General features: G+C 39.7%; 1 protein-coding gene across 1 annotated transcript in view; it reads left to right on the plus strand.

Moving 5' to 3' along the window:
• Positions 1–15,009, plus strand: part of LOC311115369 (NLR family CARD domain-containing protein 3-like) — a gene marked incomplete at its 3' end in the record, with an annotated part of 123,064 nt that overhangs the window by 95,276 nt on the left and 12,779 nt on the right. The window contains exons 2-5 of the mRNA XM_084190551.1: positions 12,201–12,344; positions 13,812–13,928; positions 14,252–14,336; positions 14,466–14,694. Of these exons, the coding sequence (XP_084046677.1) occupies positions 12,217–12,344; positions 13,812–13,928; positions 14,252–14,336; positions 14,466–14,694 (559 nt within the window). The 5' untranslated portion in view covers positions 12,201–12,216. The remainder of the gene's footprint in view (positions 1–12,200; positions 12,345–13,811; positions 13,929–14,251; positions 14,337–14,465; positions 14,695–15,009) is intronic.

The following is a 15,009-nucleotide window of genomic DNA, read 5'->3' on the forward strand; positions in this document are numbered from 1 at the left end:
GTCCCAGACGCGCCCAATGGAATAGACCGAATTGATGCCAAGCTCTGCCTGTGAACTGGAAACTGGGAAGACAAGTTGTAAGTGCCATCAGGGTGCTTTTACGAATTTGAAACGTTGGAAAGTGTTTGCTACATTTTTATGGACCTATTGTTGTGTGGAAACAATCATTGAAATCGAATAAGGAAACTTTTATCTTCAAGGAGAGACAAACTGGAAATGTGAAGCCTGTGAGGGCTATGAACAAAGCCAGAAGAGTGTTGCAGCAGCACATGAACACATTCATTGCCCTCCAATATTCAGTGCAGCAATTGTTTAAGGAGGAGAGGGAGCATGTTGATCTTTCAGACTGGTGTCTGTCTAGTTCGACCAAGTCAAGAGGAAGGAATTTCACCAGTGGAAGGTCATCAGCAACTCCATATCTCGAATGGAACCTGAAGCTGAAGCTGAACGTGCTGTTGTTGTAGAACGTGCTGCTGGCTTGAAGCAAAAACACGCTTTGGAAAAGGAGCACGCGGAATTGCAAGCAAGGAAAGAAAAGTCGGTAATGGAAACTGAGATTGCAGCCATAACAGCAAAACTAAAAGCAAGGAAAGGAGACTAGGAAAGTAAACAAAATTACAATCAAGGAAACAAAGCACCCAGAACCGGCATTCCACTCCAAATCCAACCAGACCAAGCCCACTGACACAATATCCACAACTCATCTCACTGTTTTCTCAGCTTGGGAGATGGAAATGTACTCAAAGACTCCCAAGGAGAAGACGACCATCTTCCAAGGAGATGAAGACAACAAGAAAGGAGGTGGAGCTACAGAGAAAGAAGAAGAAACTTCTGTAAGCAGTGCCCTGGTCTCACTGAAGACACCACCTGGTCTCACTGGAGACACCACCTGGTCTCCCTGGAGACACCACCTGGTCTCCCTGGAGACACCACCTGGTATCCCTGGAGACACCACCTGGTCTCCCTGGAGACACCAGTGATGTCACAGGAAGGCCAAAAAGATCATCAAGGACATCAACCACCCGAGCCACTGCCTGTTCACCCCGCTATCATCCAGAAGGCGAGGTCAGTACAGGTGCATCAAAGCTGGGACCGAGAGACTGAAAAACAGCTTCTATCTCAAGGCCATCAGACTGTTAAATAGCCATCACTAACTAACACATTAGATGCTGCTGCTGCCTATTGAAATCACTGGCCACTTTAAGAAATGGAACACTAGTCACTTTAATAATGTTTACATATCTTGCATTACTCATCTCATATGTATATACTGTATTCTATAATATTCTACTGTATCTTAGTCCATGCCGCTCTGTCATTGCTTGTCCATATATGTATATTTTCTTAATTCCATTCCATACTTAGATTTGTGTGTATTGGGTATATGTTGTGAAATTGTTAGATATTACTTGTTAGATATTACTGCACTGTCGGAGCTAGAATCACAAGCATTTCGCTACACCCGCAATAACAACTGCTAAACACGTGTAAGTGACAAATAACATTTGATTTGATTTGATTTGATTTGGTCATACTGGAGACACCACCTGGTGATACTGGGGCCGGTGACAGTCACACACTCCAAGGTTAAAACCTCAAACGTAAACAAGGAAAAGTTCAGTGGATCACAGTAAAAGAGACTGGACTGAACTTGACAACGACGCCTATGAGGCATTCATGCAAATGATGGCACAAAACCCTGCACCATCATCACAGGGTTTACCTCCTACTGAGTACAGGATCCCAACAGGGAGACCATGGTGCACCAAGGCTGCGTTCTGCAAGCAACATCATTCAACCACAGCAACAGCCACTAACACTGAACTGAATGTTGTGAAATTGTTAGAGCTCTGTTGCGAATGATCCTAAACCATGCTTGACACTCCAGTTGTAACTGCATTTTTAAAACAATGCATTAGCGCAATTGTAGGAGTATAGAAATACACGTGTTATCAATGGAAAGCTTGGATCCCCCTCTTTTTTTAACAAAGGTCAAAACTGCTTTCAAAAGTGTTTTCCCCGTGATTGCATTAAGAGTTGTTGTCCGTTGACTGCTTGAATAAACGGCCCTACAAAGGCAAAGAGCATCAACTAGAAAACAGTACAACTGAAGACAAAAAAGGCTTTAAAGTTATTTTTGCTGTCCAGCCAAATATGCCGTACGTAGATACATGTAAATGCACTGATGTATCATCTTATTATGACCACTGATCTGACCTATGACCCCTAAAATGCAGATACTGCACTCTGCCTTTGTATGACCTTAAACAGCTGTATGGGTCATGCAAAAGCAAAGTGCAGTATCTAAAAAATCTAAATGTGTTTATCCAGCTTTCTTGTTGTTTTTAATGGTGTTGTGTAGTTGTGTTTTCATGTTTTGAATGTTGTATTGTAGCAACCCTCAAGCTGTTTTTATCCATAAGGTAAGAACTATTTCATCACGGATAATGTTTATACTTATGTGACTTTGTATTACTATCAATGCTGTCCTTTTCTTTATGTTAGCGAGCGTTTCAATATTTTGTTTGCTATCTTTCTTACCATTATCTGGGTATTTGCATTTCAATGCGAATTAAACCATAATGTTTCCGCGGGATTGTGCCATGTTTTATTCTGGTGATAACTGGATCACTGGCTGTCTCATGGAGTGTGTGAGGGTGAGTGTCATGGTCGGGATGGCCTGAACTCAGAGCCTGATAGAATACCAAGGAAAACCGTAGTAACTGCAGTAGAGCATGGTGGAACAAAGCCAGATGGCAGTAACCTCACTTACTGCTGTTTCCTTGGTTTTTACTGGGATTTTGTAGTTACAGCAAATTTGACCCTCCATTTTCTCTGAAACAGAAGATAATTGAACCAGGACACTTTGTCACAAGATATAACAGATACTTTGAAGCCTGATTTAGGTCTGAACTCATCTTTGACCAAATGTGTAGCAGCAGTTTGCAATTGTACGGCAGAATAGCTGTGCACATAATCCTATACCTCTTCATGGACTACATTTGAACACTTGAACAGTGTCTTCGTTAAGGGCGTGAACTGGTATGGTAAGATTACCTAGTGGGGCCAGTAACTGAAAGGTTGCTGGTTCGAATACCTGAGCCGTCAAGGTAAAAATCTGTCTGTGCCCTTAAGCAAGACACTTACACCTGATTTGCTCCAGGGGGCGCCGTACTACTATGACCCTGTAAAACAACGCATTTCACTGCATCTATCCGGTGTCTGTGACAATACATTTACAAATATTTTATTTATTTATTACAACAGTTAATTTAACAATGCTGGTTATAAATCTTGTTGACATTCATCCAAGGACACCTTGACTTGCATTACACTCTCACTCCAGAAAAATATTCTCATGAAATCATATGACTTACAGTTAGAGAAAAGGATTCCTGTGAACGCGGCCTGCTACAAGCAGGAAACAAGTTATGGATGTGTGATCTCACATTGGAACATTCCAACATTCATCTTTAAGGACATGAACTGGCAGAACAGGTTTCAGCAAAGTATGGAGTCATTGTTTTCAGGAAGGTGTCTCCATGGCGATAGGAGGGACAGGAGGCAGACTAAGGGCAAGGGAAGCCACCTGAACTACTGCCCTACAAAGGCAAAGAGCAGTCTACGCAAACAGTGAATCTGAGAACAAATGGCTTTAAAGTTGGGTTTTTTGTCCATGCATATCAACCATGACCACTGATCTGACCTATGACCCCTTAAATGCTGATACTGCACTCTGCCTTTGTATGACCTTAAACAGCTGTATGGGTAATTCAAAAGCAAAGTGCAGTAACTAAAAAATCTAAATGTGTTTATCCAGCTTTCTTGTTGTTTTTCTGTTTGATGGAAACAGTTGGAGTGTTGTAACTATATTCCAACTGTATTTAATGGTGTTACGTAGTCGTGTTTTCATGTTTCCAATGTTGTATTGGAGTAGGCCTAACCCTCACCAATATTTCTGGTGATGGAGAGAGACACCAGACAAGATGAGAGACATCAATAGACGACACAGAGAAAGTGATGGAGAGAGAGAGAGAGACACCAGACAAGACACAGAGACAGCAACAGAAGAATATGATATGATGGAGAGAGACACCAGACAAGACAAAGAGACAGCAACACAATAGGATATGATGGAGAGAGACACCAGACAAGACACAGAGACAGCAACAGAAGAATATGATATGATGGAGAGAGACACCAGACAAGACACAGAGACAACAACAGAAGAATATGATATGATGGAGAGAGACACCAGACAAGACACTGAGACAGCATCAGAAGAATATGATATGATGAAGAGAGACACCAGACAAGATGAGAGACAGTGATGGAGAGAGACAGGAGGGGAGAACACACAGGAGAGAGAGAGAGAGAGAGAGAGAGAGAGAGAGAGAGAGAGAGAGAGAGAGAGAGAGAGAGAGAGAGAGAGAGAGAGAGAGAGAGAGAGAGAGAGAGAGAGAGAGAGAGAGAGAGAGAGAGAGAGAGAGAGAGAGAGAGAGAGAGAGAGAGAGAGAGAGAGAGAGAGAGAGAGAGAGAGAGAGAGAGAGAGAGAGAGAGAGAGAGAGAGAGAGAGAGAGAAGAGAGAGAGAGAGAGAGAGAGAGAGAGAGAGAGAGAGAGAGAGAGAGAGAGAGAGAGAGAGAGAGAGAGAGAGAGGGTGTTTAGGTACTGTGGGATTCTTTAATCAGTTTGGCTCATTAGACAGGTCAGAGTCTATGTTTGAAGTTCTTGAGTGGTTTTGGCAATAAACTAGTGTTGTATTCATGGATTTAGCTGTTGAAATTCCTTCCCGGACCTTCCTACTGGCTATTGGCTAAGCCACCAATGTCTTCACATCCTAGGGGAGAGAGGAGCTGCTACCCCTGGGGAGAGAGGAGCTGTTACCCCTGGGGAGAGAGGAGCTGCTACCCCTGGGGAGAGAGGAGCTGCTACCCCTGGGGAGAGAGGAGCTGATACCCCTGGGGAGAGAGGAGCTGCTACCCCTGGGGAGAGAGGAGCTGCTACCCCTGGGGAGAGAGGAGCTGTTACCCCTGGGGAGGGAGGAGATGTTACCCCTGGGGAGAGAGGAGCTGTTACCCCTGGGGAGAGAGGAGGTGCTACCCCTGGGGAGAGAGGAGCTGCTACCCCTGGGGAGAGAGGAGCTATTATGGAATTTCTTGTGGAAGAATGATGTCACATCCCTCCAATAGAGTTCCAGACACTTTTATTTTCTTATTTTTTCATTTTTCAACCTTGACAATAAACATTTTAATGAACCACAAACACTTGATGTTCAGGGATGGCACACACATAGGGAGACAGATTGCGTTCCTTCTCGCATATGCACCTAGGAAGATGCAGTGTTTCTCAACCTGTCATTTTACATACTGTTGCAAGACACATACCATCAAATTAATCCATAGACTTTTGTCCATATTTACAGAAAGCTGTCATTTCACAAATTGTTCCTATATTGAAAGGACATAGGGAAAATAAAGTCAAACATTTCAATACAAAATAATAAAAACAATCACAGCATTACTCAGTCTTAATGTATTTTAACCATATTAACCTGTTTAATCAAATTGTTTTCATTTGGAACACTAAATCAGAACTACATTTGGAGTTCCAGACACTTGTAGAATGTATGCCAAGGCACATTGTAAGAGCTATAAAGAGACAGGGAGTGGGAGAGAGAACAGGTAGAACCTGATATGGAAATGAGCAGAACAAACTAAAGGAACTTTCCACCACCGAATGATCATTCCAGACTCTACTTCTATTGAGAGACACATAAAAGGTAAGACGACGATTGTTATGATATTAATATAGTTGATGATATTGTTATGTGTATTCATATAGTTGATGATATTGTTATGTGTATTCATATAGTTGATGATATTGTTATGTGTATTAATATAGTTGATGATATTGTTATGTGTATTCATATAGTTGATGATATTGTTATGTGTATTAATATAGTTGATGATATTGTTATGTGTATTCATATAGTTGATGATATTGTTATGTGTATTAATATAGTTGATGATATTGTTATGTGTATTCATATAGTTGATGATATTGTTTTGTGTATTAATATAGTTGATGATATTGTTATGTGTATAATATAGTTGATGATATTGTTATGTGTATTAATATAGTTGATGATATTGTTATAGTGTTATAATAGGCCTACTCTCCTTAAAATGTTTTGGATATAAATTAGATGCGTGGGGTGAATTTGTTCTGTTTCCATCTGTGTGCTCCAGGGTGATCGCTCCTACACTATCTAGAATCTAAAAGGGTTCTTTGGCTGTCCCCATAGGAGAACCCTTTGTAGAACCCTTTTTGGTCCTAGGTAGAACCCTTTTGGGTTCCATGAAGAATCCTTTCCACAGAGGGTTCTACATGGAAGCCAGAAGGGTTCTACCTGGAACCCAAAAGCGTTCTCCTATGGGGACAGCCAGAGGACACTTTTGGAACTCTTTTTTTCTAAGAGTGTTCTGTATCATAGGTCTATAGACTTGTCTTCTCAAAACAGGCTTAAAACACAACAAGCAACAACATTTTCTCTTTCAAATCTACTGTGATCTATTTTCACTCAGGAAGGTATGTTGTGTGAAAGAGAGACAAATAAATACTGTGGAAAGACTAACAACAACTTACACTTCCTCAAAACAGGTTGTGTGTGTTCATTAGTGCCCACCGTAGCAAAACGTTTGGCAACAGAAACCGTTTAGGTCACGTTGTACAGCGTTTGGAGTAAACTGTTTATGCAACATTTTAAAACTGTTGGCTGCGGAGTAAACTAATGAATACGACCCAGGTTGTAGCCTACAACTCGGCTGTTGATGTCTGCCTCATGCTGTAACCTGAACTTAGCCTGAGGGGTGTACTATGATGCAAGCTAGATATACTGGTTTTCTAAAGTTAGCTTCAGTTAGCTTCACATTCCAGCTCAGGGCTCACCCATAAGAATATACAGAGCGCTAGTCATCAGGAAGGTGCTCTCTCAGCAGAACAGTAGATATCTCAATGACTTGACATGTTCTGGTTGTGAATTCAGGCTACAAGGTGAGAATCATGCCAGGAATGATTGTAAAGTGTGTAGAGAAATTAAATGTATGGTGTAATTCTAGTACAGTGAATGTATGTAAAACACTCAGACCTAACAGTCTACTTCTACTGAGACAGGTTTGTGTCAGTCTAATCATACAAAATGGTGATAACTGAACATGGGCAAGTCAAATTCAATATATCAATATTCAAGACTCAACCTTTGCAGAATCAGAATCACCTTTATTCGCCAAGTACATTTGCATGTACATATGTAGGATCTTAATTTGAGCCAGTTTGCTACAGCAGGAAAATATTCCTGCAGCAACAGGAAGTGTGAATTATAATTAATGGACATGTTTGTAGCGGTTGATACATTTTTATTAAGCGAAACTCAAGTCTGGCATTTCTAAGTGGAAATTACAAACTTCAGAAGCCTTTTAAAACCTCAAATACACTACAAGTTTTACATTTCCTGCATTGCGGGAAGTTATTCTGCAGTGGGGGGTGATCAAATTAAGATCCTACATCTGTACACATAATTCTACATGGTGATAGTGACAGACAACATTTAGAGACAGAATACAGACAGAAGAGTTTACACAAATGTCTGTACAACATTATACACAACTAGGAAGAGTGAACATAGAGCTATAAGAGAATGAACAGTGATAAACAGATATACAGTACAGTGGGAATACAGTTGATATACAGATATACAGTACAGTGGGTGTACAGTTGGTATACAGATATACAGTACAGTGGGTATACAGTTGGTATACAGATATACAGTACAGTGGGAATACAGTTGGTATACAGATATACAGTACAGTGGGAATACAGTTGATATACAGATATACAGTACAGTGGGAATACAGTTGATATACAGATATACAGTACAGTGGGAATACAGTTGATATACAGATATACAGTACAGTGGGAATACAGTTGGTATACAGATATACAGTACAGTGGGAATACAGTTGATATACAGATATACAGTACAGTGGGAATACAGTTGATATACAGATATACAGTACAGTGGGAATACAGTTGATATACAGATATACAGTACAGTGGGAATACAGTTGGTATACAGATATACAGTACAGTGGGAATACAGTTGATATACAGATATACAGTACAGTGGGAATACAGTTGATATACAGATATACAGTACAGTGGGAATACAGTTGATATACAGATATACAGTACAGTGGGAATACAGTTGATATACAGATATACAGTACAGTGGGAATACAGTTGATATACAGTACAGTGGGAATACAGTTGATATACAGATATACAGTACAGTGGGAATACAGTTGATATACAGATATACAGTACAGTGGGAATACAGTTGATATACAGATATACAGTACAGTGGGAATACAGTTGATATACAGATATACAGTACAGTGGGAATACAGTTGATATACAGATATACAGTACAGTGGGAATACAGTTGATATACAGATATACAGTACAGTGGGAATACAGTTGATATACAGATATAAAGTACAGTGGGAATACAGTCGATATATAGATATACAGTACAGTGGGTATACATATACAGGACCAGAATAAATATATCTAAGAGAGATTAACAGAGTGCTAATGCAGTATAGTTCAGTTATTTAGTGTACAGTTCAGAGATGGCTAGATGTGGTGTGCAGCATAGAGTGTATAGTCTCTTAGTCTCTATGGGCCAGATGGTAGTGTACAGTTCAGAGATGGCTTGATGTGGTGAGCAGCATAGAGTGTATAGTCCTTTAGTCTCTATGGACCAGATGGTAGTGTACAGTTCAGAGATGGCTTGATGTGGTGTGCAGCATAGAGTGTATAGTCCTTTAGTCTCTATGGACCAGATGGTAGTGTACAGTTCAGAGATGGCTTGATGTGGTGTGCAGCATAGAGTGTATAGTCCTTTAGTCTCTATGGGCCAGATGGTACTGTACAGTTCAGAGATGGCTTGATGTGGTGAGCAGCATAGAGTGTATAGTCCTTTAGTCTCTATGGACCAGATGGTAGTGTACAGTTCAGAGATGGCTTGATGTGGTGAGCAGCATAGAGTGTATAGTCCTTTAGTCTCTATGGGCCAGATGGTACTGTACAGTTCAGAGATGGCTTGATGTGGTGAGCAGCATAGAGTGTATAGTCCTTTAGTCTCTATGGGCCAGATGGTAGTGTACAGTTCAGAGATGGCTTGATGTGGTGTGCAGCATAGAGTGCATAGTCCTTTAGTCTCTATGGACCAGATGGTAGTGTACAGTTCAGAGATGGCTTGATGTGGTGAGCAGCATAGAGTGTATAGTCCTTTAGTCTCTATGGGCCAGATGGCCAGTTGGTGAGGGCCACAGCATGGGGAAAGAAACTGTTCAGATGGGGGTCTATAACATCCAATCACATAGGTTTACAGCAGCTGACAGTTGCAATGTTATTGCTAATAACTCAAACTTCCTTATTTAGATAAAAACATCATCTCTGTACAGATGTAGGATCTTAATTTGATCACTCTGTTGCAGGAGAACTAAAACTTGTAGTGTATTTGAGTGTATTTAAGCTTTAAAAAAAGGTTTCTGAAGATGATCAATTCCACTTTTCTATTAAAATAATTGTTCATTAATTATAATCCAGTAAGGGAAACTCAAGTCTGCCATTTCTAAGCGGAAATTACAAACTTCATAAGCCTTTTAAAACCTCAAATACACTACAAGTTTTACATTTACTGCGTTGAGGGAAAGTTATTCTGCAGTGGGCGGTGATCAAATTAAGATCCTACATCTGTACACATAATTCTACATGGTGATTTTTTACATTTTAGTAATTTAGCAGACGCTCTTATCCAGAGCGACTTACATACATTGCGAGTGCATACTTTTTTTTTTATATTGGAATCGAACCCACAACCCTGGCGTTGCAAATGCCATGCTCTACCAACTGAGCTACATCCCTGCCGGCCATTCCCATAATAATTAAAATGTCCTGTTGCTGCAGGATTATTTTCCTGCTGTAGCAAACTGGCTAAAATGAAGATCCTACATCTGTAGCAATACACCTCTCTTTGATGTACATGGCTATATCAGGATTGACTTTTGACAATTTGACATCTTTTATTTACTGTTGTTTAGGCTGGTTGAAAGGTTTAAATAAAGACCATTTCTGTAAAGATAAAAAAGTATCTAACTTATAAATGGCCAGTTGGTGGTCCTCTGTAGCTCAGCTGGTGGAGAACGGCGCTTGTAACGCCAAGGTAGTGGGTTCGATCCCCGGGACCACCCATACACAAAAATGTATGCACGCATGACTGTAAGTCGCTTTGGATAAAAGCGTCTGCTAAATGGCATATTATTATTATTATTTAAATCATGAGCCTCATCTTGAGGAGTCACCTGCGACAGCAGTCATAGGAGTGCTGATCTGGGATCAGTTTAGCCTTTTAGATCATAATGAATAAGACTACATGGAGAGGGGGGGACCTGATCCTAGATCAGCACTCCTCCTCTGGGAAACTGCCTTTATGAATAAGGGCCCAGGAGTCAGCAGGACCAGCTGGAAGTAATCTCGATAAGAGCTTCTGCTAAATGACTAAAATGTAAATGTAGTATGAGTCAGCAGGACCAGGAAACAACGTGGTGTTCTAATTTCTGCACAAACTGTTTGAGCCAGTTTGCTACAGCAGGAAAATGTTCCTGCTGGGTGGGGAGGGGTGGGGAGGGGACTGAGCTGAAACTGAAAGTAAATGTTTCTTTTGTACAGGATCCATTTGGAGACGACCGCGCAGAAAACACTAAATTGGAGAGAACTGAAAAATAAAGTGAGTATTTCTGAACAATAATCTATTCTAATGGACAGAGTAAGACAATGAATACCTGGAATGAGATATTATTAGTTAGTAGAACTGCTACTTGAGCTTAGTTGCTGACAGACAGCAGTTTTCAAAGTGGAAACTAATCAGTAGGTCTATGTGTTATCAGGTAGGCTATTATCATTGTCATTATGGAGACACCTATTTTACAACCCTTATTCCATAAAACATATTAACGCTGTAGAACTGATGCACATCAAGAAATAAGGTGACAAATCACAGTAAAACTACTTTAGGCGCTCTAGAGCACGTTAGATACATTCTGTCGGAGGTGGTTTAAACTGCATTCTAATGTCGACTTTGCTTATGGAAAACCATATCATGCGAAGGTTTTTACACATGCTCAGGTCTTGGGTTTTGTTCTTGGGTCTCGAGTGGAAATTTGAAATGGAAGTTATGGAACTCCATCATGTGCTTCTGTTATGAGAAAAACCTCCACAATGAAACTGACATTAAATGTGGAGAATGATAGATCTGTTGGCCATCAAGTAGCCTATTCATTGTTATGCCTGTCTTGGCAACTGTAGCCTGCCATTTTATACTATAAATATGTTGAAATGACTGGAGTCGTTGCAAACCATTTTGTGCCACTTGTGTAGCCAAGCTGGAGCTGGAAAACAGATGTAATAAATAGCCTTTAACTTCAGTTTATTGTTGTTGTAGCCTTGTGTTATTATGTAATTAATGATGGCCGTGTTTAGTTAATTCAATTGGAAGTTAAAGTGTCACCATGGTCACAGTTCTATCTCAATTGCTGATCAGATGTTAGAATGCATTAGATTGAAGGTAACAGTCAGCCAGATTAGGCTACAGGTAAAAATAACCTGGCTGTTGTTGACAAGCATGGACCTATTCAGTTCATATCCATATTATTAAAATTTGATTCATTGATTGAAATTACGACCCCATCCTCAGTAGCCTATTCCAGCAGGCTACTGGGCAACAGAAGCACTTCGTACCTCAACATCGTCTTGCTATTCATGTTAAATGAATTAATCTGTCAATTTGAACTAAGCAAGCTGCTAAATCATTCAGCTTACATCTTGCCCAGGCTACTGGAGGCTGTCTGAAATAAGATGTAGGCCTATCTGGGGCTATGTTTTGGCCTAGTTTTCAGGCCTGGTGGAGTAGTCATTGGGCTAGAAAAAGTAATTGCATTAAATCACCTGACTGTTTGGATATGTCTGTTAGTAAATGTTTTATTTCTAAGAGATCATGAGTAAAAGAGAACAATGGACATTCTAGAATGAGTTGTCACTGTGTTCACCACAACCAACATGCTGCATCTCTGTTTAGGGGTCAGTGGTCTAAAATGAGTCTCTCTGGGGAGAGAGAGGAGGGGGGCCCTACCTCTAAAATGAGTCTCTCTGGGGAGAGAGAGGAGGGGGGCCCTGCCTCTAAAATGAGTCTCTCTGGGGGACATGACACCAAAGCTAAGAGGTGAGATGACTATTTTGTTTAAGAATTTTAAAGTTTATTTTTCAAAACGCTATATCCACAATTTTTTTCAGCAGAAATGATTGCCTTGGGTCCCTTCAATATTACTGGGTACCTTCAATATTACTGTTCTCAGATTTTTTATTAATGGATTTGAGATGTGTATAAAAATAAATGTTTTTTTGGCTAAATGCTATATTATCCATTGTTTAGCTGGAATGGAATGTTCGTATCCTGTATATTTGACTGTGATATGTGGTTGTCTCACCTAGATATCTTAAGATGAATATTCTTACAGATGCCATATCTTAATTTGACCCAGTTTCTCACAGCAGGAAAATAATCCTGCAGCAATAGGACATGTAAATTATTATGTGCATTATAATTTTTTTTTTTTTTTTTGTAGTGGTCGGTCAATTTTTCATTAGGGCAAATCAAGTTTGACATTTTTTAAGTGGAAATTACAAACTAGAAGCCTTTTTAAAGCTTGAATACACTACAATATGGTCACTCTGGGCCCGGTTTCCCGATAGCGATGGAATTTATTATTACTGTGTAAAACCTAGCAGTACTACTTATTTCTCTGAGAGTGAGGCAGATATATATTATTACTGTGTAAAACCTAGCAGTACTACTTATTTCTCTGAGAGTGAGTCAGATATATTATTACTGTGTAAAACCTAGCAGTACTACTTATTTCTCTGAGAGTGAGGCAGATATATTATTACTGTGTAAAACCTAGCAGTACTACTTATTTCTCTGAGAGTGAGGCAGATATATATTATTACTGTGTAAAACCTAGCAGTACTACTTATTTCTCTGAGAGTGAGCCAGATATATATTATTACTGTGTAAAACCTAGCAGTACTACTTATTTCTCTGTGAGTGAGGCAGATATATTATTACTGTGTAAAACCTAGCAGTACTACTTATTTCTCTGAGAGTGAGGCAGATATATTATTACTGTGTAAAACCTTGCAGTACTACTTATTTCTCTGAGAGTGAGGCAGATATATTATTACTGTGTAAAACCTAGCATTACTACTTATTTCTCTTAGAGTGAGGCAGGTATATATTATTACTGTGTAAAACCTAGCAGTACTACTTATTTCTCTGAGAGTGAGGCAGTTATATATATTATTACTGTGTAAAACCTAGCAGTACTACTTATTTCTCTGTGAGTGAGGCAGATATATAGCAAAAAAACATGATTATTCGTCTCTCTGAAATGAAACCATCAAGTGATAGATTTTAAACAAATACATGTCTGTCATTGAACAACCCCATGCCATGATTAGATGGTGAAAAAACACACCAATCTCTTTCATAATTTCTTCAAACAATAAAAGCTAATTTACGAACATTTCTGAAAATGGATATATAGCGTTTTGGAATGAAACTCTTCTTATGTTTCCCCATCTGAGCTCAGAGTAGATGAGAGACATAATGTTTGTCTCTGTTGTGTTGAAGCCCAATCAAGCAGGAGAGACCAGCCTCCCCTGTACCCAGCTGTGTGTCCATGAAGAGTGACCGGTCTATGCATCAACCTATAGAGTTTAGAGAGGGAGCCTTTTCTACTGAACAAAGGTAAGAAGAACTCATGGGTCATGGTCAGTGAGTTAAACAACACTGTCTCTAGTCATTTCTCCTCCTATTTTCCCATTTCTTTTTGTGGTTTTCATAATCCATTGGCTAATTATTTTTTCCATTTTCATAGTCCTGAAACAATATTAAACAAACACAACATTCCCTCCCTGTGTGTGTGTGTGTGTGTGTGTGTGTGTGTGTGTGTGTGTGTGTGTGTGTGTGTGTGTGTGTGTGTGTGTGTGTGTGTGTGTGTGTGTGTGTGTGTGTGTGTGTGTGTGTGTGTGTGTGTGTGTGTGTGCAATCCTTGGATGTTTTGTCCACAGAAACCAACAGGAGAGATCAGAGTCAGAGATTCTCAGTGGTCAGTCTTCCCAGAGTCATCAAACAGACCTGGCCTCCATATTCAGTGTATGTGGTCCTGTTATGTACATTTGTTTTTGTTTACCTCAAGTAAAGTTGATCTGTCAATCATTCATTAATGTGTTAATTAGAAATAATTTATTATCTTGCTTAACTTATTTACTTGATTTATTTCAGTTGCTTGAAGAGAATATTATGACATTTGTGAAGAACGAGCTGAAGATGTTCAAGAGGATTCTTAGTCCAGAACTCCCAGAAGGCTTTGAGAGTCAGAAGCAGGATAAGGAAGTGGTGGATGCTGAAGATGAGAAGCAGGAGAGCAGTGCCAGAGAGGGGGCTCTGAAGATCACACTGCACGCCCTGAGGAAAATGAACCAGAAGGAGCTTGCTGACACACTGGAGAAAAGTAAGAGCTGTCTGCCTCATGTTGAATGCTGTTTTAGAACATTTACAAGCTGTAGCTAAAGTACAGCTAAAATAGCTGTGTAACTCAATGATATTGTAGCAGCCTTAACACAACACCTAGTGACAACATTAATAATACCATCAATAAGAGAGAGAGAGAGAGAGAATACCAATAATTATATAAACAGTCACACCAGTGTGTAATGCATTATGAAAACATTTACAGATTTATACAGACAGTTAAGATAATAAATTATTATAATTTAATCTTTATAACACAGTCCCACAATACTGTAGGCATTAAATCAGACGTAAT

This window comes from Coregonus lavaretus, assembly GCF_964263955.1.
Source record: "Coregonus lavaretus genome assembly, contig: HAP1_SCAFFOLD_564, whole genome shotgun sequence".
Classification (NCBI taxonomy): domain Eukaryota; kingdom Metazoa; phylum Chordata; class Actinopteri; order Salmoniformes; family Salmonidae; genus Coregonus; species Coregonus lavaretus.